Below are 23,350 nucleotides of genomic sequence, written 5' to 3'. Positions count from 1 at the left end.
CAATGGGAATTCTGTGTTAGTAGAGTACAAGACTGGGCCCCTTGATGATCATATCTCTAATATGGGCCTACTGAAATTCTGGTCTAGTTTAAGACAGTTGATTAATAATTGGGAGGCTTAAGTAGTAAGGTTTAATGGCTCTATTAAAGGTACAAGTGGGTGTGCAGTTGGGATGGAAGAGAAAAGATGTGGTGTTATATGAAGTGATTCAAACTCAGAAAAAAAAATGAGGTAGGAGAAATGGAGTCGGAAAGGGATAGAACTCAGAGAATGTTTTGAACAATAAGGAGCTTGAGGGGGTAGCCGAGTTAAGTCTGTTATGGAAAAAACAACAAATGGTCTGGTAGCACTTTATAGATTAATGAAACATGAAGATCTGAAGAAGTGGGCTGTGCCCACGAAAGCTCATGATACCATCTACATGTTTCATTAGTCTATAAAGTGCTACCAGACCGTTTGAACAATAAGGATCATTCTGCAATAGAACCATACATGAACTACAGCTAAATCTATTTGAGTCCTAGAATAGACAAATACAGTGTGTTCAAGTATTTCAGAAAGAAGGGGCGTCCTCTCATTGCACTGCACGTTGAAGAACCTTCTCCCATTGCTTCATGCAGTTTGGCTATGTTGAAATTGAAAGCTAAGTGTGTTGAACTGTGTTTGTGGATGTTTTTGGTTAGGGGGGAATGAATTGTGGGTTTCATATAAATACATGGTTAGAAATGGAAGACAGAAGAGGCATCACAGTACTGAATATTAGAAGGGATAAAAATGAATTGTTGTATGCAGACATCAAGACAATGTATTGTGTGGCCCCCCTCAGAAATATCTAGCTTACAAAAGAGTTTTATCTTACAACTTCATGCTTGGTTGTTGTTTTTTTTAAGTATTTGAACCAGTGTTGCTATGCTGCAAACACTTGTAAACGACTTGCTTATAAGCTGATTGTTATTGGAACATTCACAGTAGGTGTGCAATCAACTCAGTTACTGTTAACCACAAAGTAAGTGAAGGAAGTGGAGAAGTGCCAACCTGTATCCTTTTGGGGTTTACTGTACCTATATTGTACTTTTCGTATCTCCTACATGAATGGCCTTCAGTCTTTTCAGACTACTGTACCCTTTTCAGGAGTCTGATTTGTCTTACATATGCCCAGGTTTTATCTCTTAAAAACTACTTATTTACAAAATCAGACGTAAATATACAAAAAGTTCATAGCATTCTATTGCAGAAAAATTGCTCACTTTCTCATTTTTACCATATAATTTTAAAATAAATCAATTGGGATATAAATATTCTACTTAGCTTTCTACTATATAGAACAGTATAAAGAAGTCCACGAAAGCTCATGATACCATCGATATGTTTTGTTAGTCTATAAAGTGCTACCAGACCATTTGTTGTTTCTTAAGTTTATCCTGTATAGACTAACTCGGCTACCCCCTGAAGCTTATGACATTTTAGTTTGTACTGACTATACTAGTGGTTTTTTTATGTAGCCTGTTGTACAACTAGGTGAATATCTAGAGTAGTCGATGGACCCACTGCAAGACCTCTGTTTACTAGGGAAGTAAGCAACTAGTCGACTATGCTTATGTTTATCAGATCGTCGTGTAGTGACTTGACTAGTTGCTTCCCTCTTCCCTTTGCTGAATCTATCAGAGAGAGCTTAAAAGCATGCTCTGCTCTCCCCACCATGCTGCCACAATCCCTGGAACCAGTCAGTGTCTAGTACTGAACACTTAAAAGTATTTTTCAATAGACAACTATAGCAGCCCTTTTCCCCATACCCGCTTAATGAAGAAGGTGGCTTCAAGAGGTGCAGTTTGTGGTACCTGCAATACAAATAAAAAAAGTTTAGGAAACAGTTATCCTAACTGTCATTGGAGGATGAGGTATGAGAGGCAACTGTTACTAAGAGGGGGTTATAATTCAGGAGATGGAAATATGCAAAGCTGCTTATCAGCAGCTGGATTGAATGCGCTTTAGTTATATAACTTTGGGCACTGTTTTACAATATCTCTTTCTGGCTCTTGGCATTCTAAAGAACTAATAGCATTAACCGTACATAGCAAAGCACAGCCAAATGTCTCTCACTGACACACCATCTGTACAATGTTCTGATAGCATGGACTCTGTTCCAGTTAGCTTACATGCTGTGTACCACAATTGACTCCAATTACATAACTTTCAAGATGTCCATTTTTATGTAGTGTCCAGTTGGAAATGTTGTAATACATTGAAATGTCCACAGTAATCTGGGAAATGTTTCAACAGGATGAGCATTTGAGAGCTGGTGGTAGGCGGATAGACTGTTAACAGAGAGGGGAAGAATGTAATCAAGGTAAACCTGACAGAAAAGCGGAATGGGAGCTTAGTAGGTAAAGTGGGTAGAGGTACAATTGTGGCTGGTACTGGCCTTCTTACCAGATTAGGAGGTGATAGTATTAATGGGCCAAGTTGTCCTGTTGACCATGTACTGTGCATTGACCCTGAATTAGTATTAACATTGCCTGTAAGTTGCATACAGCTATCCTGTATCTGCCATGCACATCACTAGCCTGGCAGTGCACCCAGTGTAGCAACAGACAGCTTCCCAGCGCAGTTTGCTACTTTGCTATTACCAAGCTTCCTTATTAACATCTTGTGGAGCTTTTGTGGAGGCAGCAGTTAGTGGATATTAGTGGATGCGTATAACAATTTTGGCTTTAATCTCTCTTAGGACAGGTTTACATTACAGAGACAGATTGATCTAAGATACACAACTTGAGTTACTTTAGAAGCATATCTCAAAAGATGATGCTTAGTTCTGCCTACTGTGATGTCCTCACCTCTGTAGTCAACAGAAAGAACTCTCCCATTGACTCCCCTTTCTTTCCTCCTTCTGGTGAAGCACCAGAGTCAACAGGAGAGCACTCAGAGGTCAATTCATTGTGTCTATACTAGGTGCTGGACTGATCACTGCCTTTGTTGACCTAGTTTGCAGTGAAGGTACATCAACTTCAGCTATGTAATTAACGTAGCTAGAGTTGACACACTTTAATTTGACCTTCCCATGTAGTGAAGACATGGCCAAAGTTTTATAGACTTTAAGATCGGAAGGGACCTTTATGATGATCTAGTCTGACCTCATGCACATTACAGGCTGCAGAACCTCACCTGCCCATTCCTATAATAGACTCATAACCTCTGGCTGAGTTACCAAAGTCCTCAGATCATGGTTAAGAGATTCCAAGTGACACAGAATCCACAATTTACACTGATTTTAACCAGCAAGTGACTTGTGCCCCATTCTGCAGTGCAGAGTGGGGGCCCAGGTGCCGGATGCGGCCCCGAGTTTGCCTGGATCCAGCCCCGGAGGCTCAGAGCAACCCCCTGCAACGGGGAGTCTGCGCTGGTGCACTAGCCCTCCCGCTGTCCCACCCTGGAGTTGGAACCCACAAAATCTACTAGCCTAAGCCTCCCTAGGCTCTGGTGTGTGAAGAGAATGTGAGAAGTTTCTTTTTCCTTCTCAGTTGGGGCCGCATCAGTAAGGGCTTGTTTGTTTGCTTCTCACTTGTGTGGGGTCCCCGATTGATTTTTCTGTGGGTCAGAGGAAGATGTAAGACCTCCAGGGTCTCAGTCCATCTGCCCTGGGAGGAAATATGGTCATCAGTTAGACTCTGAGCATGTGGTCAAGACTTATCAGCCAGGCAGCTTGGAATGAATTCTCTGTAGTGACGTGTAGCCCTCCCCACATAATACCCCGTCACCAGCCATGGGAAATATTTGCTGACAGAAGTTGCAGATGGGCCAAATGCCATTGTAGGCAGTCTCATCATACCATCTCCTCTATGTATTTATTTAGCTCAGTCTTGAAACCAGTTAGGTTTTTTGCTCCCCTTGGAAAGCTGTTCTAGAACTTCACTCCCCTAATGGTTAGAAACCTTCATCTAACTTCAAGCCTAAATTTTTTGATGGCCAGTTTCTATCCAGTTGTTCTTGTCTCCCTCCCCAACTACTGTCTCCATCAGCATCAGGCCCCTTCCATCCCATGGCTTTTACCAGAACCAAGTCCTGTTTTAAATGTCCCTCCAGAATTTCCCCTTCTTCTTCGAGTGATTGCTCATGTCCATTACATGTAGGTGTGCGTGCTGCGTGCACGCGTTGTCGGAAGTTTTTTCCTTTAGCAGCACCCAGCAGGCCAGCAGGGGAGCCCCTGGAGTGGCGCTGCTCTATCAGCTAATATATAACCCCTGCTGGCCCTCCACCCCTTCAGATCCGTCTTTCCACTCACAAGGTTGCTGGAACCTGCTCTACTCTTGCTCAGCAAGCGCTCCCAGCAGTTCTCACCCTTTTGTAGTTCTGTTGCTTGTTACTGCTAGTTCTTATCTCAGTTGTAAATAGTTTAATTTGCTTTTAAGTGTTAGTATTTTACTTACATGTAACGCTTGCTTTGCGTGTCCCACGCATGCTGCGGGTCATGCCTGGGCCCCAAGGCTTCAAGCCCTGCACTAAGTATCAGAAGCCTATGCCCTGCAGAGACCCCCACAAAGCCTGCCTTAAGTGCCTTAGGGAATCTCATCTGTCGGAGGCCTGCATGATATGTAAGGCTTTCAAGCCACGGACCAAGAGAGAACAAGAGTCCCGCCTGAACATCATAGACGTGGCTATCCACGTGGCACCGACAACCCCACAGTGCACCGGCTTCAGGAGGCACCAAGCCACTTGCGCACCTCAGCACCAGTCTCAGTCTCCGGTGCCACAGAAGAAACAGAGACCTAGCCAGACCTCATAACTCAGGACTTCAACAGGTTTCACCACCTGAACCTACAGTCCCTCCACCTGATGACGTGGAAGCTCCATGGTTGATAGCAGCAGAGCTCCAGTGCTCGGATCAGGAGCAGGAAGTCCTGCTGGGTAGTGGGAAGCCTTCCACTAGGTCCACTTACCTGGCTAAATGGAAGCACTTCTCCATTTGGGCTGCTCAAAAGGGTATCTCCCTGACGGACACCCCGGTCCTGCCGGTTCTGGGCTACCTCCTTGACCTTAGGGTCCAGGGACTGTTGTCCTCATCAGTCAGGGTCCCACTGGCAGTTATTTCCACCTTTCACCCGGACTCTAGGGACACAACGCTCTTCGTGCATCCTGTAGTTCACAGATTTTTATGGGGTTTGAACAGACTTTACCCACGTGTGTCAGCCCGGCCCCCAGTGGCACGTAAACTTAGTTCTGTCCTAGTTCATGCAGCCCCCTTTCAAGCCCCTAGCGACATGTTAGCTGATGCACCTCTCTTGGAAGGTGTCCTTCCTTGTGACTATCATGTCGGTCAGGCACGAGTCCAAACTGATGGTTCTCACATCAGATCCCCGTATACGGTATTCTTCAAGGACAAGGTCCACTTACATCTCCACCCCGATTCCTTCCGAAGGTGGCGCCTCACTTTCATATGTCTCAGGACATTTTTCTCCCTTTTTTTACCCAAAGCCCCATGCTTTGAGCAAGGAGCAGGCACTACACATGTTAGATGTTGGGAGAGCTGTAGCCTTTTATTTAGAAAGAACAAAGCCCTTCCATAGGTCTCCACAGTTCTTCATAGCAAGAACTGCTGAAGGGGCATCCGGTCTCTGTGCAGAAGATCTCCTCGTGGATCACGTCCTGTATCAAGGAGTGCTAAGGGCTGTCTGGGATACCAGCTCCTCCCCTCTCAGCCTACTCCACTAGGGCCCAGGCCTCCTTCATGTCTTTGTGGCTCAGGTCCTGATCCTGGACATCTGCAGGGCAGCCACATGGTTTTCAGTCTACACTTTTGCCAATCATTATGCTCTGGCCCACCCAGGCCAACGAGGACTCAGCCTTGGGTAAGGGTGTCCTCTACTCTGACCTCGCCTCCTAGGGCTATTGCTTTGGAGTCACCTACATGTAATGGACATGAGCAATCCCTCAAAGAAGAAAATATGGTTACTTACTTTCATAACTGTTGTTCTTTGAGATGTGTTGCTCATGTCCATTCCAAATCCCGCCTGCTTCCCCTTCTTCTGAATAGTCCAGTAAGAAGGAACAGAGAGTATGGAAGGCCAGCTGGGGTTATATTAGCAGAAATAGTGGCGCCACTCCAGGGGCTCCCCTGCTAACCCGATGAGTACTGCCATGGGAAAAAACTTCCGCTGACACGTGCATGCTGCGCACGCACACCTACATGGAATGGACATGAACAACACATCTCAAAGAACAACAGTTACAAAGGTAAGTAACTGTTGTTTTTTTTCTTTACCACAGTTGTGTGACAGTAAAATGCATCCAGTCTTTGCCACTGACAGAAAGGGAAAAATGTTGGTTAACCAAATTGTTGGGATGAAAAGTCAAATTAAGAATGGGAGTTAGGTGAGGATTCCTCTAGGCCTACCATTTGAGCGAGAAGGAGAGATGTCATCATAAACAGCAGAATTGCTTTTACATGCTTCGTTTCCAAGTATTACATTCATTTTATTGAGACCAAATAGTCTGTGAAATATTTGAACTGGTGCATAATTTGACTGGTAGTACGGCTATTGACTTTCAAAGGATATTAATTAATTTTATTTGAGATTTTAGTGGGTTTTCTGCATATGTAAAGTCTGAGCTGAATTAGGATATCAAAAGAATAAATCTCTTAGCCTATTTATTCCTCAGTTGTATGTTCATCCATGTGAATTGCATGACACCACATACTTTATAGAACTCCAGAAATTTCGGATGGGAAATGATTATTGATTATGTTCAGCCTGAATGCTTAAATTCATCTTTTCTATTTGTTATCCTCCTCTCTTTCCTCACCAGCCCAGCAGAACTGACCTGGACAATATATCAAGTGCTCTCTCTAGCAATGGAGCATTCTTCAAGAGAGAAAAGGCTGTTGTTTCAATACCACATTTTGCTCAAACCACCAGTCTTTATTTTAACTAAATACATGTCCCTGTTTATGAATAAATAAATAAATTTGTGAAGGAAACTTTTGCTGCAGTTTTCAGTACAACACAGTAATTATTTGCAGAGCTTTATAGTTTCACAACTTCTCTTTATTACAAAATGAAGGACCATAATCTTCAGTTCATTTTTCTGTCCCTGCAGACATCTTAAATGAACTCTTCCAGAGGGAGAACCGTGTGCTACATTACTGGACCATGAGAAAAAGGCGTCTTGACCAGTGTCAGCAGTATGTCGTCTTTGAAAGAAGTGCCAAACAGGTCAGGATTTTATTTAAGCATGTTTTCCATTGCCTACAAGTCAAATTCCATACAGATCAAGTGTGGTTTATTGCCTGACTTTGAGGGGGTAGGTAGTTCTCATTGACAGTGGTACTCAGAACTTCTGAAAGGCAGGCTATTAAGAATCAAGATATGAAAACCATAACCTACTCTGCCCTCAAAATAGAACACTAGAAAATAATAATAATCTGTCTCTCTCTCTCTCACACTCACACTCACACTCACACACACACACACGTTTTTCCTGCTGCACGGCAGAATGACGTCATGAGGCTCTCTGGCTGCGAAAGCAAAAGCTGCCAGAGAGAGGGTAGTTGGTGAGTGTAGCGAGCAGTGGGCACAGTCCCCTAGTAATGAATAAAAAAAGAAATTTTACTGGAGTAAATTTTGTTGGGCACGCCCCCAGCTGCCACAGGTCCCTGGCCTGAGTGGCTTCCTTGAGTGCCTGTGCGGCACTAAACAGGCAGCTTACAGGGAACTTAAGTAGAGAGATCCATTTAAAAAGAGAAATGATTTTTAAACCAAAAAAATAGAAGGGGAATTCCAAGGCAGAAGTAGTACAGTAAAACTCCGATGGTCCGGCATCTGACGGTCCGGCACTCCTGATGGTCCGGCACCATCAGGAACCCGGAAGTGCTCCGGGCAGCCGGACCATTGGAGCTGCTCTGCCCCCAGCTTCCCCTATTCAGCCGCTGCTAAAACTGACTAGCGGCTGAATCGGGGAACCGGGAGGCAGAGCAGCTGGGGGCGCTGCCATGTAGGTCCCCTAGCGCTGCCCCTCGGGGCTGCGGGACCAACCGGGCAGCACCCCAGCTGTCCCCGATTCAGCCGCTGCTGAAACTGACCAGCGGCTGACTACAGGAAGCCCGAGGCAGAGCTGCTCTGCCCCGGGCTTCCTGGAATCAGCCGCTGATCAGTTTCAGCAGCAGCTGACTTGGGGACACCTGGGGTAGAGCAGCTGGGGTGCTGCCAGGTTGGTCCCAGGCGTCCAGATTCAGCCGCTGTTGAAACTGACCAGCAGCGGCTGAATCTGGACGCGTGGGACAGAGCAGCTGGGGCGCTGCAGGGTAGGTCCCCGCAGCGCTGCACCTCGGCGCTGCGGGGACCAACCTGGCAGCACCCCAACTGTTCTATTCCAGGTGTCCCCAAGTCAGCTGCTGCTGAAACTGATCAGCGGCTGATTCCAGGAAGCCCGGGGCAGAGCAGCTCTGCCTCGGGCTTCCTGGAGTCAGCCGCTGATCAGTATCAGCAGCGTCTGACTTGGGGACACCTGGGGCAGAGCAGCTGGGGTGCTGCCAGGTTGGTCCAGTAGCGCCGAGGAGCGGTGCTGCGGGACCAACCCAGCAGCACTCCAGCTGCTCTGCCCCAGGCATCTCCGATTCAGCCGCTACTGGTCAGTTTCAGCAGCAGCTGAATCAGGGACGCCTGGGGCAGAGCCGGACTGTCGGAAGGGGGGCTATGAGGGGTCTAGGGTGGCATCCCCCCCAACCCAGACCCCTGATAGCCCCCCCCTTCTGATAGTCCGGCATATTTGATAATCTGGCACACCCTGGGTCCCAAAGGTACCGGATTATCGGAAGTTTACTCTAACTGGAATGTTTTTTAATGTATTGAAATTGACAAGTTAATACAGAAAATTCTTTCAAACACTCTGTAGACCTCTGAAGTTTAATTGTTTTAAAAAAAAGTTGTCTCAACTGACTCAGGTGCTCCTGTATATTAACTTAGCCAAAGTTCAACTGATGAGGTTCCTTGTATTGTCATTCCAAAGTTTCAGGATTAGTAAAATGACACACAACAGGGCCAATACATAATTTGCAGACACTTTTTTAAAAAATGTCTCCAGAAACTATTTCTCATCTTTCTGTGATTTCAACAATAAGCAGAGAGGCTTAAAAATATTGGCTGTTGTCTCTACTTGGCTTCATTAAAAAGTAATGATATCCTTTTGAATGGCTTACAAAGTACAAGGACAACAAATGATGGAATGGATGAAACTTAAATTATTTTGTGAAAAGTTTTCTTACTTGAATGCTTACCTGCTTCATACTTCTTTCAGGATCGTTTGAGTGCTGTGTACCCATTGTAGTGCTGGATATGCTAAATGTGCTTTAGCATATCATTAAATTCAGAATACAAATAGGTGAGACCAACAATGCAAGTTAGGAGGTGGAGTAAAGCAGGAGTGGAGAAGTTAAAGATAAATACTTCCTTAAAATCTACACAATTTACTTTACAGTGTGGTAGATCATAAATTGAGCCTCAGCATAACAAGACTTAACACGTTTGCACTTGAAAAAAGATCATTATGACAGTGACATTGTTAGGTGGCATTGTTAAAGGTTTGTCAGCATTTCCACTGTCAATCCTGTTTTTCAGCTGTTTTCAATGGCGTTATTTCAAACAGTGCTGGGACTGCACATTGAAAGGCTGGTTGACAAAATTATATTGAAATAGATTTGATTTTGACTGAGAGACAATCAGAACCCACACAGTTTTTATGGTTGCTGACTTTTCTGATTAGCTGTAGAGCAAAACGGCACAATTTGTAAGGTGGTACTGATTGTGCCAGCATTTAGAAGTTTAGAGCCAATTTCATAGAGAGACTGTTAATCCAGTTTCTAAATTTGCTTCCCAGATTTCTCACATACAATCTTCTGTACCTTCACAAGGTAGTGGACTTAATTTTTACACAAAGTATCGATCCATTTACCTGATTAATGTGGAAATGTCATTGGAACAAACTCTTTGCCACCTTGTGAATTTCAAGCAAGAAATGTGGCAATTAAGAGTTGTTTTTTGGGTCTGTGCATACATGCGCGTATGTGCTTGTATACATGCCTGTTCGTGCATTGGTTCAGAAAGTAGCCAGAATTCAAGTGCTTGTGCTGAGGTTACAAAATTGAATTTTGAACATCCCTGGGCAGGTGCACACTGAGCCAAGTGATATCTGCTAAAATAACCTACACAAGATAGCCAAGGTGTCTGATGCCCAAATTGTGGTATTATCCACAGTGTTCGGGAATGAGGAAGAGCAGAGGAAAGGTTAAAATTCAGTTTTGACTATGTTGAGTGTAAGTTGCTAACTAAATGTCTAATGTCAGCATGCTTACTTCAGAAGTGCCAGGAGAAAATTGTTTGATTAACTCTTCCTTTAATCATGACTTAATTAGGGAAACTCATGTTCGGCTGGAGGTGCACAAGTAATGCGTATAATAAGAAACAGGAAGCGTTGTTTATAGGAGGGCTCCTGCTTCCTTAAGGAAGGGGGCTTAGTTTAATTTTATCTAAGTCTGGTCCTCTCCAGTAATGGTTTCAAGGTCCTGAGAATGTAGGAAGCCAATAAAAACAAGAAGATTCCAAATGAAGGTGGTAATTCTGTGTTTTAAATATCAAGTTCTAAATATTGATGTAACAATGATAGTGGCTGACTTTTCATACCATTCTGTGCTGCAGTATTAACCCATGGCCAATAGAGTGAGTTAATGATATAGAATAATCTAGGATTTCACAATTAATTTCCTTAACTTCAGAGCCCATTTTCGATGGAGGAGTATAAAGACCGGTACTCATTTCTCATGACATTTTATTAATGTCTTTTGTAGTGTAGATTCATGGTCAGGTTTTTTTCAGAAGTAAATTAAGTGCACAATTTAAAGTTAGTACACAGTAGATGTTAGAACATGCAACACCTGTGGAAAATGATTCACAATAATGAGTGGGGGGAAGTGATTAGGGTAGAATGCAAGCATGTTAGAGGATGAATGTTTTAGACATTGCTTTGGAAATGATACTGAGACATAATTAGAGTTATGAATCCTTAAGAAAATAGAGATGAATGCCACATAGTTATCTTACATTTAAATGAAATGCTCCCCCTCCCCCCATTTTCTGACTAGTTTTCTGTGTTCACAGTGTAATTTATGGACTTGAAGTACTCTTGGTAGGTAAAATGTAAATTGGTCTTTAGATACTATTCTTTCTCTGGGGCATGGGCTAACTGCTCAGAAGACCTTCTATACCACTTCTCCAATCCCAACGTATATTTCAACAAACTGCCAAATAACTAATTTCTTCTGTAGAGTTAAAGCAATTTCTGTTGAGTAAGGCATTTCACCAAAAATGTATGTATGTATGTTTGTTTGTTTGTTTGCCCTCTTATGGGAAAAGGAATAGATGTTTGTAGTTTACTAATTAAGCTGCCAATTTAGTCAACTAATTGACGTGCCCTTTCAAGAAAGAATATTGAAATATTTACACTAATTTATCAGCTCTGTTCATCCTGACACTAGTAGACAATTTTACTCTAAAAAGTACTTAATGGCTAGAGCCCTATAAATCTGCAGATATTCACTTTGTACCCACGGGTGTGGATAAAGTCTGGAAATTCTACCAAGCAATAGTCATTGGCCTGCACATACACAGTAGAGCTCCTTGTGCTCTTAAGAACCAGTCTCTCTCCGGTTCTTTCTTACCATTCCATGGCCTGAATCTGAAGCCCTGCATCTTTGGATTTCTTCAGCTTTTTCTTGTGATAGAACTTATAAATAGATTTGTAAATTACTTTTATACTTCATAGCTTTTTTTATTAATATTGTTAGTGTAGCTTGTTCTTGCTTGTTCTGGGGGTTCCTCTCTCATAGTGTGGGACTATACCTAGAGTCTCAGGGTTCAAGAATTGGGTCTCCTGCCCTCGCTACTGCTCAATGAGCAACTGTTCCAATTCTGCCTCTCTTGCTTGGATGAAACTTGAATCTCTACAAGGGACAATAATTGTCACTCATATCAACCAAAAGCTTGTGAATCTTGTTAGCTTCATCATATCTTATGGAAAAGACTTTGAGGCTCCACTTTGATCCAGCCCACAGAAACTCCACCCTAAACATTGGCCCCAACAGATGAGCAGTGACTGTAAACATGAACTTAGGAGGGGAGCTGTTAAGACCAAGGACTCTTCCTTGGGGATTTCTATGAAAATAGCATATGTTTTCATAGAATCATCGAATAATAGGACTGGAAGGGACCTCAAGAGGTCATCGAGTCCAGCCCCCCGCCCTCAAGGCAGGACCAAGCTCTGTCTACACCATCCCTGACAGATGTCTATCTAACCTGTTCTTAAATCTCTCCAGAGAGGAAGATTCCACCACCTCCCTTGGCAATTTATTCCAATATTTGACCACCCTGACTGTTAGGAATTTTTTCCTAATGTCCAATCTAAACCTCCCCTGCTGCACTTTAAGCCCATTACTCCTTGTCCTGTCCTCAGAAACAAATTTTCTCCTTCCTCCTTGTGACACCCTTTTAGATATTTGAAAACCGCTATCATGTCCCCCCTTAATCTTCTTTTTTCCAAACTAAACAAGCCCAGTTCATGAAGCCTGGCTTCATAGGTCATGTTCTCTAAACCTTTAATCATTCTTGTCGCTCTTCTCTGTACCCTTTCCAATTTCTCCACATCTTTCTTGAAATGTGGTGCCCAGAACTGGACACAGTACTCCAGCTGAGGCCTAACTAGTGCAGAGTAGAGCGGCAGAATGACTTCACAAGATTTGCTTACAACACACCTGTTGATACAACCTAGAATCATATTTGCTTTTTTTGCAACAGCATCACACTGTTGACTCATATTCAACTTGTGGTCCACTATGACCCCTAGATCTCTTTCCGCCATGCTCCTTCCTAGACAGTCGCTTCCCATCTTGTATGTATGGAACTGATTGTTCCTTCCTAAGTGGAGCACTTTGCATTTCTCTTTTTTAAATCTCATCCTGTTTACCTCTGACCATTTCTCTAACTTGCTAAGGTCATTTTGAATTATGTCCCTATCCTCCAAAGAAGTCGCAACCCCACCCAGTTTGGTATCATCTGCAAACTTAATAAGCGTACTCTCTATCCCAATATCTACATGATTGATGAAGATATTGAACAGTACGGGTCCCAAAACAGACCCTTGAGGAACTCCACTTGTTATCCCTTTCCAGCAGGATTTAGAACCGTTAACAACAACTCTCTGACTACAGTTATCCAGCCAATTATGCACCCACCTTATCGTGGCCCTATCTAAGTTATATTTGCCTAGTTTATCAATAAGAATATCATGCGAGACCGTATCAAATGCCTTACTAAAGTCTAGGTATATGACATCCACCGCTTCTCCCTTATCCACAAGGCTCGTTATCCTATCAAAGAAAGCTATCAGATTAGTTTGGCATGACTTGTTCTTCACAAACCCATGCTGGCTATTCCCTATCACTTTATTACCTTCCAAGTGTTTGCATATGATTTCCTTAATTACCTGCTCCATTATCTTCCCTGGGACAGACAAACTGACTGGTCTGTAGTTTCCTGGGTTGTTCTTATTCCCCTTTTTATAGATGGGCACAATATTTGCCCTTTTCCAGTCTTCTGGAATCTCCCCTGTCTGCCATGATTTTTCAAAAATCATAGCTAAAGGCTCAGATACCTCCTCTATCAGCTCCTTGAGTATCCTGGGATGCATTTCATCAGGACCTGGTGACTTGCTGACATCTAGCTTTCCTAAGTGATTTTTAACTTGTTCTTTGTGTATCCTATCTTCTAAACTTACCCTCTCTCTGCTTGTATTCACTACGTTAGGCACACCCCCAGACTTCTCGGTGAATACCGAAACAAAGAAATCATTGAGCATCTCTGCCATTTCCAAGTTTCCTGTTACTGCTTCTCCCTCCTCACTGAGCAGTGGGCCTACCCTGTCCTTGGTCTTCCTCTTGCTTTTAATGTATTTATAAAAGGTCTTCTTGTTTCCCTTTATGCCTGTAGCTAGTTTGATCTCATTTTGTGCCTTTGCCTTTCTAATCTTGCCCCTGCATTCCCGTGTTGCTTGCCTATATTCATCCTTTGTTATTTGTCCTAGTTTCCATTTTTTATAGGACTCCTTTTTTTATTTTGAGATCATGCAAGATCTCCTTGTTAAACCAAGCTGGTCTTTTGCCATATTTTCTGTCTTTCCTACACAGCGGAATTGTTTGCTTTTGGGCTTTTAACAACGTCCCTTTGAAATACTTCCAACTCTCCTCAGTTGTTTTTCCCTTCAGTCTTGTTTCCCATGGGACCTTACCTACAAGTTCTCTGAGCTTATCAAAATCTGCCTTCCTGAAATCCATTACCTCAATTGTGCTGGTCTCCCTTCTACCTTTCCTTAAGATCATGAACTCTATTATTTCATGATCACTGTCCCCTATACTGTCTTCCACTTTCAAGTTCTCAACCAGTTCCTCCCTATTTGTTAAAACCAAGTCCAGAACAGCTTCTCCTCTGGTAGCTTTTTCAACCTTCTGAAACAGAAAGTTGTCTCCAATGCAGTCCAAAAACTTATTGGATAGCCTGTGCCCCGCTGTGTTAGTTTCCCAACATATGTCTGGATAGTTGAAGTCCCCCATCACCACCAAATCTTGAGCTTTGGATAGCTTTGTTAATTGTTTAAAAAAGGCCTCATCTACCTCTTCCAACTGGCTAGGTGGCCTGTAGTAGACTCCTAGCATGATATTACCCTCGTTTTTTACCCCTTTTAGCTTAACCCAGAGACTCTCTACACAGCTATCTCCTACGTTCATCTCCACTTCAGTCCAAGGCAACCCCTCCTCCCTTTTTTCCCTGTCTGTCCTTCCTGAGCAAGCCGTATTCTTCCATACCAACATTCCAATCATGCGTCCCATCCCACCAGGTTTCTGTAATACCAATGATATCTTAGTTGTATTTATTGGTTAGCAATTCCAGTTCTTCCTGCTTATTACCCATACTTCTCACATTTGTATATAGGCATCTAAGATACTGATTTGATCTTGCCTCCCTGTTGTGCCCTGACCCTCCTTTCTCCTTGCCATTATAGCCATAGTCCCCCCCCATTTCCAACCCATCTCCCAGTCCCGCACATTCAGCACTTACCTGTGGGCTTTGCTCACCTGTCCCCGTCGAACCTAGTTTAAAGCCCTCCTCACAAGGTTAGCCAGTCTGTGTCCAAACAAGGCCTTCCCGCTCCTGGAAAGGTGAACTCCATCTCTGCCAAGCAGTCCTTCCTGGAAGAGCACCCCGTGATCAAGGAAGCCGAATCCCTCCTGGCGACACCATCTTCGCAGCCAGGCATTCATGGTTTTCATGGTCACAAGAACAAATCCTGGTCTAGGACTATCCACAAATGACATGAATCCTCCCTGAGCCTCTTAAATTCATGTGATTAATGTGTGGATTTAAGGAATAGGCATAGCAGAAAACCCTGATGCTGGAGGATAAGGCACACAAGGATCTGTTGGTGACTGTGGCTTGGAAACACAAGAACCGTTATTTGCCAGTTCAGTCAAGGAGTGAGAGTCTGACTTCTCTTTGGTACCAGCTTGCTTGTCCAAGGACCATTCTACTTCCCAAGATGCACAAGTCCTGACCATATGAACCTCCCAGCATAGGGGCATACAGAGAGACATATGGCCCAGAGGATAGCTTCCTCACTTATTTGCAGTCTCCCATCCTTTCCTTCCTGGCCTTTTTGAGGGACATAACCATGCTGGAGGATGATACTGCTTTGGTGCCTCAGGAACCATCTAATCTCCACCTTTTGGGCAGGAGTGTCCCAGTACTGGTGGCCACACCATTTGAAGGATGCAGTGTTTGGACTTAGACAAGTAAGATGTTTTGGCTGCTCCTCAATCTCCCCAGAGTGAGCTAATAGGCCGTCAAGGAGATGTGGATGCTGTATCTCCAGTGCCATGGGGTCCCACACAAATGGCTGACCCTTCTTTCTGGCCCCATTGGAGCTTGTGGAATCCCTATGGAAGATGCCCAGAACTCATCCAGGCATCTTACACACTTCTCATTCTCAGCACCCACTCTCTGAGTATGAGGAGAAGGTTGTGACTTTGATCATGCAAAATAGCCCTTTGCAGGAGGTTGTGTTGATAGAGCGGCTTGAGAAGCAATGCCTCTGATTTTCTGACATTTCCATGAATGCCTGTCTGGACACTGGTTGTAAAATGTTTTAGGAGGGGGTAATCTCAGCATATAGCGACGAGGAGTCCTGTGGCACCTTATAGACTAACTGAAGTGTAGGAGCATAAGCTTTCGTGGGCAAAGACCCACTTCGTCAGATGCATGCATCTGACGAAGTGGGTCTTTGCCCACGAAAGCTTATGCTCCTACACTTCAGTTAGTCTATAAGGTGCCACAGGACTCCTCGTCGCTTTTGCAGATTCAGACTAACACGGCTACCCCTCGGATACTCAGCATATAGGTTTGTCTGGTGTTTCCTTCTGAATGCCAGGGTCCTTAGAATCAATTTAAAGTAGGGTGATTTACTCACAGCTTTACTCAATGAACAGATTTGACTTGTTGAAGGGAAGGTCCTATATGATATTCTGGACCTCACTGGGGAACCTTAACGACTACATTGAAGAATCCCTCGTCACAACCATACTATACTGCTACTTCCACTGCAGCCTGAAGGGATGTTCTTGCTACTAACTTGCATTCCTCCATGAGGGACTGAAATTGGGCTCTGTCATCACAGAGGCTTGTCACTCATGGCCACCAGCCTAGAATAATTGTTACAATCACTAACAATGTCTTACAGTGAGCTATATGGAATTGCAGGACCACAAAGGAACCAGTGTCCAGACAGGCACTCATGGAAATGTCAGAAAATCAGAGGCATTGCTTCTCAGGCTGCTCTATCAACACAACCTCCTGCAAAGGGCTATTTTTGAAGTCTTGGTCAAGACCTACGTACCACAACTGGTGCCACCAATCTCTTCCACCGCCGTACTTTGGGGCCATCTCACATTCTCCGCCCCTAACTGGAATTTGACAATTACAGACAGGTGCAGGTAGTGATGTTAAATTCTCGGGAATAAACTTTCGGAAAATGTTCTTGCGAATACTCTCCAATGCGAGAATTTTTGAGAATTTTCTCTTAAATACTTGTTAAATAGTTTTTAAAGACTTTTACTATTTATAATAATATCTTTCTTTAATAAACTTCAAGAATCAGGAAAGTTTCCAATTGTTAAAATGAAAATTTGTGAAAGTAAAGAAAAAAAGACCGAGGTTTAAATTCCTAGAACTCTTATTACAAATCTTCTGTTGCAGGATACAAATATTTTTAACTTTCTGGATTGAATACAGAAAGTCTAATCAGAATCTGCACTTTCCGAATCTGACCCATATATTTCTATCTCTTCTTCATCCTCATACATATCCTCTTCTTCAACGACTTCTTCTTTCTCTTCAGCATCATTAGTTTCTTCTTCCTCATTTCTCTGGTTCTATTTCTTTTTTTCTCTTGGGGATTTCAACGGAGCATCATTTGTGTTTTTAAGAAGCTTTATATTATGGACTATGAATGTCAGATTGCCTGTCCTTTCTTGTGTTAACTTGTTTCTTTTTGCATTATGAACGATATTGCATGTACTGAAACTTCTTTCAGTTGCTGCCGTTGTTGGTGGCACATTCAATATGTTGATCACTGCTTTCCCTAATTTTGATCCATAGCAAATACCTTTCCACCATGTTACTGCAGCTACTGATCCAGCTGATTTTACTACATATGATTTAAAAAAAAAAAACGTTTTTTAGCACAATGCTCAGCAATGATCACTTTTGCTGAGTGATCAGTGCCGTACATTCTCGTGTCTAATTTATTGATGAATTCAGTTCCTTATATTTGTTCATTTCTAGTAAGGCACTCACCATTGAATTTTGGGTCTAGAATATTTGCAGCATAGTGAATGTCTTTTAGAGCCAAAACTTTTCTTCACATCCTGTTTTTCTTGTTTGGTAGGCTACTTCCTGAAAGTCCACTTATCAAAATGATTGCTTAATTCCCTGAAACATTCAGGAACTTTGCTCATTTTTGGCTGGTCAGATTCAAGCAGCGTAATCCATTTAACAACAGGACTTATCAGTGCATGCAGTTTTTGGACCCGTACCCAAAATACATCTTCATCCAGGTTTGAATTCCTGGTATGTTTGCTCACTTTAGTCTATAAATCATCATGGACAGCAAAGCATTTTAAGACATTTTTTGATTTCAATAAGCTTTTCAAACAATATAAAATGGAACCCCACCTAGTTTTAAGTGGCAATTTAAGTGCACAAGTTTGATTTTTCTCTTTTTGAAATGCAGTAAAATGAGCTCGTAAAACTTGCGATTTGTTAATTTCCCTCAAAATAGTTTTACAGGTAGCTTCAGTTTCTTGAACAGATTTTAAGTTATTGATGTCACCAATTAACAAATTTAGTGTATGAGCAGCACAAGTGTACATAGCAATGTGATTGTATTTTTCATTAAGCATTGATAAGGATTTCACCATTGCCGCAGCATTATCAGTGATGATGGCACCAAATTTTTCGGTGCCTATTTCTGTCATTGTTTCTTCCATACGGAATGCCATATAGTCAGCTGTATGGCGTTCAACATCGGTTGCCACTGTCTTGTAAAACACTGGTTGGGGTGTTGATATAATAACATTTATAACAGATTCATTTCTTCAGTTGCTCCAAGCATCACACTGCAGTGCAAGAGAAGAGGCTTCAGCAATTTTTGTTTTTATAAGAGCATCAACACATTGATATACAGCTTCCAAAAGTTTGTTAGTAGGTGTGTACCTGGATGGCATCTTGTAAGATTGTCTTAATTTTTGCATGAAAGTAATCCAATCTTCATTTTAAATCAATGAAAGAGGCGATCCCGATGAGAATATAGCTCGTGCAAAAAATTCATCCAAAACTTTGCTTTCAGTTTCATTCATAGAATCAAAGTAGCGACTTATAGAGTGAGACGCCTTGGCTGAACTAGATGTGGAAGATGGTGATGTAAATTCACTAGCACTATCTCAGTGTTCTGTAGATGTTGATGGTTGAGCTGATCTGCTTCTGGACTCTGAGAATGTTGTTGTCTTTTCCTTGATGTAAGCAGGAATCTTCAAACAATTGGAAATATGCTCTCTCATCCTTGTCTCATTTCTGACGTATTCAGCCTTGCAGTATTTACATTCATATAACACTTTGTCTTTAACTGTTTTATGAAGGAAATAATCCCACACATCACTTTTAGGCTTAGTTCTTCTTTTCATACTGATGAAAACACAATTACGCCTTTCCCAAAAGAGAATAAATGTGTTATTGCCTCTTTGCATACTTTTTGTGATGCTTCCTGAAGGTTCCATAACAGTCAGAATTCCTGACTCATGAATGTTCTAGAAAGTTCCATAACATTCTGGAACGTTCTATAACGTTCTCAAACTATCTTGAATGATCAAGAAAGTTCTTTAACATTCAGGGTTTTCTAAAAGTTGAATACAATATATTATTTCAAGAGGAAATGAAAAATTAGAAAATTCTCAAAAATTCTTGGGAAATAATCTTTTGGAGAATATTCTCGTTCTCGGAGAATGAGAGACTATTCTCACCTCACATCACTAGGTGCAGGAAGTTATTAATCAAGGATATTCTATTGAGTTTCTCTCCCTCCCCTCCTTACAAATCCCTTTTCAAGTTCTCATTCTGATACTGCTCTCTCAAACTGATTTTGAATCAACAGGCAGCCTTTCTGAAGGGCAGTAGAGTGCATCTTGCTTCCATATCACAAGACAAGGGTCTATTCCATGGTCCCTGATAAAGACACAGGGTGGAGACCCATTCAGGCCCTTTGGTAACTGAATGTCTTTGTTTGAAATTTGAAATTCAAGATGGTCATGTTCAGATCAATAATAGGGATGTAGCTTGTCGCGCCTAACATGAAGAATGGATACTTTTATGTAGACATTTATCCCTGCAACAGAAGACTCTTGAAGTTCATGGTAGACCAGAAAAATTTCCAGTTCAGAATCTTCCCTTTGGTCTAGCAGCAGCAAACATTTTCTCTGTGATGGTGGCCCAAATGAGAGAGAAGAGTTAAACAGTTTTCCTGTATCTGAACAGTTGGCTCTGGGTAAGTTACTGCTGCCAAGATGTCAAGTTGGTAACTAAGTTTCTGCTACATCTTCTAGTAGCTTTGGATATTTTCATGAACAAAGAAAAGTTCATTTTACTACCCACATTAATAATGACCTTCATCAGAGTGACACTGGGCTCTCTTTGCATGAGAGCTTTCCCTCCAACGATTACATTTCAATTAATGAGCAGTCTATAGCACAGATTATACACAGACTAATAACTAGGGTCATGTGCTGCTCACTTAAGCCGTGTGGCTTCATGCACCAGTGTGGCACCAATTGCTTGTATGTCGTCTACAGGCCTGGCTGTAGTCCATCTACTCATCAGAATCAACTCTAGAGGGTCTGTTCCTGTCAGAGTCATCTCTTCTCTCACCTACTGGTCGAACCTGAAGAATGTGAGAATGGTTGTCCCATCAATATTCCCAATCAAGTGCCACCATTGTAATGGATTCTTCCCTTCTGGCACAGGGTGCTCACCTGAGCAACCATACTGCCCAAGATATCTGAATCCTGCAGAAGGCCGGACTGCATCTCCATATACTAGAACTGAGAGCAGTCAGCCCATCTTGCAAAGCCTTTCTCCTATTTATACATTCACTCCATGGCCAGTTGATGTCAGGGAACATTGCCATACTCTTTTGCATAAAAATAGAGCAGAGCAAATTCTCTTCCCTTTTACTTGAAAGTAATTAGGCTTTGGAACTAGTGCGTCAGAAACTGAATCCCTATCCAAGCTACGTACCTCCAAGGTGCGTCAAACTCCAGCAGGGAACATGAGCAGGCACTTCTCTGTTGCCCACAAGTGTGAAGTTCATGACTCTCTCCTAAGCAAATTAATCATTGAGTGGGGTACACCTCAATAGGGTCTCTTTGCTTCCTGAACAAACAGAAAACTTACCCAGTATTGTTGCAAGAGGAGCTGTGGGCCACAACTCTCAGAACAACAAAATCAGGTTATCATGGTCATACAGTCTCAGCTATGCCTTTTCTCCCATTCCCTTGCTGTCATAATTCTGAGAAAAATCCACCATAACAGGGCTAGGGGTCATTCTCCTAGCACCCAATTGGCCAAGACCATTTTGGTTACAGAGCTCTCAAAAGTGTCAGCCTGGTTCCGAGATCAGGATCTGCTTTTCCCTGATTCTCCTGACTCAGGAATGGGGTGAAGTCAGATACTCCAACCCATACTTGCTCCATCCCATGGCCTGGAGTTTAGATGGATATTGAAAATAGAATGCTCCTGTTCAACATCTATTCAGGTTGACCTTAATCAAAGAAGGAAAAATTCAACTAGGACCCGCTCCTTAGCTAAATGGAGACATTTCTCTATTTGGGTACAGCATACTCAGCCTTTTCTAGGCACTGCAGATGGTCTAGTCATTTAGATTATCTCCTTCTCTAAAAATCTCAGGGCATATGCTCACTTCTGGTAGAGCTCGCAGTGATTAGTGTCTTTCACCCTCTGATAAATGGATGTTCTGGTTTTGCCACCCAATTATAGTAAGAGTCATGAGAGGCCTAGTAAGGAGCTTTCTGTCAGAGGTCAAACCTACACCTCAATGGGACGTTAATCTTGTCCTTTCAACATTCATCAGACCACAGTTTTAAACCTTTGACTCCATGTCCTTCATGTTGATGGAAGTTGCACGTTTAATTGCTCTCACTTGAGCCAGGAGAATGAGTGAGTTGGGTGCCCTCAAGGCAGAACCCTCCTGATGGTTTTTCACAGGGAGACGATATACATTTATCTTCATCCTAAATTCCTCTCCAAGGTTACTTTTGAATTCTGTGTAAGTATTAACTTACCTTTCCTTTTTCCTCAACCCCACTTTTCTGCCAGTGAGATAAGAATAAGTCCTCTTGATCATAAAATCATAGGGTTGCAAGAGACCTCAGAAGGTCGAGTCCAACCCCCTGCTAAAAGCGGGACCAATCCCAACTAAATCATCCCAGTCCGGGCTTTTTCAAGCCGATACTTAAAAACCTCTAGGAATGCAGATTCCACTACCTCTCAAGGTAACCCATTCCAGTGCTTCATCACCTTCCTAGTGAAATAGGTTGGTTTTTTTTCCTAATATCCAACCTAGATCTCCCCTACTGCAACTTGAGAACACATTGCTCTTCATTCTGTCATTTGTCACCACTGAGAACAGCCCCTCTCCATCCTCTTTGGAACTCACTTTGGGTAGTTGATGACTGCTATCAAATCCCCTCCTCCCCCCTCTTCTTTTCTGTAGACTAAGCCCAAATCCCTCTTTCTCTCCTCATAATGTTCTTCAGCCCCCTAATCATTTTTGTTGCCCTCCACTGGACTTTCTCCAGTGCATCCACATCCTTTTGGTAGTGGAGGACCAGAATTGGACGCAGTGCTCCAGATGTGGCTTCACCAGTGCCGAATAAAGGGGAATAATCACTTCTTTAGATCTGCTGGCAATGCTCCTACTAATTAACCTCAATATGCTGTTAGCCTTCTTGGCTGCAAGGGCACACTGTTGACTCATATCCAGCTTCTCATCCACTGTAATCCCCAGGTCCTTTTCTGCTGAACTGCTGCTTAGCTAGTCGGTCCCCAGCCTGTAGCAGTGCTTGGGATTCTTCTGTCCCAAGTGCAGAACTTTGCACTTGTTCTTATTGAACCTCATCAGATTTCTTTTGGCCCAATCCTACAATTTGTCTAAGTCACTCTGGACCCTATCTCTACTCTCCAACATATCTACCTCTTCCCCTAGCTTAATGTCATCTGCGAACTTGCTGAGGGTGCAATTCATCCCCTTGTCCAGGTCATTAATAAAGATTCTGAACTAAACTGGCCCTAGAACCAGACCCTGGGCACTCCACTTGATACCAGCTTCCAGCCAGACATCAAGCTGTTGATCACTACCAACCTTGTAGGACACTGCAATACTTGATATATGCAGAGTGGCCACCTGAAGTTGCGTCCATATGTTCGCTAGACATTATGTGCTAGTTCTTCTGGCAGCTGGAGCTGTAGTATCTGCAGTATTGCAAACATCTTTGCTGAAGACTTCCTCACATCCCTTCAGTCTGAGCACTGTTTGTTAGTCACCCATGTGTGGACTACACATTGAGACCAGCACTTGACAAAGAATTAGAGTTTATTTACCTATAACTGGAAGTTCTTCAAAGTGTGTGGTCCTT

General features: G+C 42.8%; 1 protein-coding gene across 4 annotated transcripts in view; it reads left to right on the top strand.

Moving 5' to 3' along the window:
- TRIO (trio Rho guanine nucleotide exchange factor) overlaps positions 1-23,350 on the top strand; it is a 412,227-nt gene that overhangs the window by 230,261 nt on the left and 158,616 nt on the right. For all 4 annotated transcript variants that reach the window (XM_006117079.4, XM_075921462.1, XM_014570469.3 and 1 more), the window contains exon 20: positions 7,093-7,208. In XM_006117079.4, the coding sequence (XP_006117141.2) occupies positions 7,093-7,208 (116 nt within the window). The remainder of the gene's footprint in view (positions 1-7,092; positions 7,209-23,350) is intronic.

This window comes from Pelodiscus sinensis, chromosome 2, assembly GCF_049634645.1.
Source record: "Pelodiscus sinensis isolate JC-2024 chromosome 2, ASM4963464v1, whole genome shotgun sequence".
Classification (NCBI taxonomy): domain Eukaryota; kingdom Metazoa; phylum Chordata; order Testudines; family Trionychidae; genus Pelodiscus; species Pelodiscus sinensis.
The sequence above is the reverse complement of the archived record's forward strand: the minus strand, read 5'-3'. Positions and strand labels throughout refer to the sequence as shown.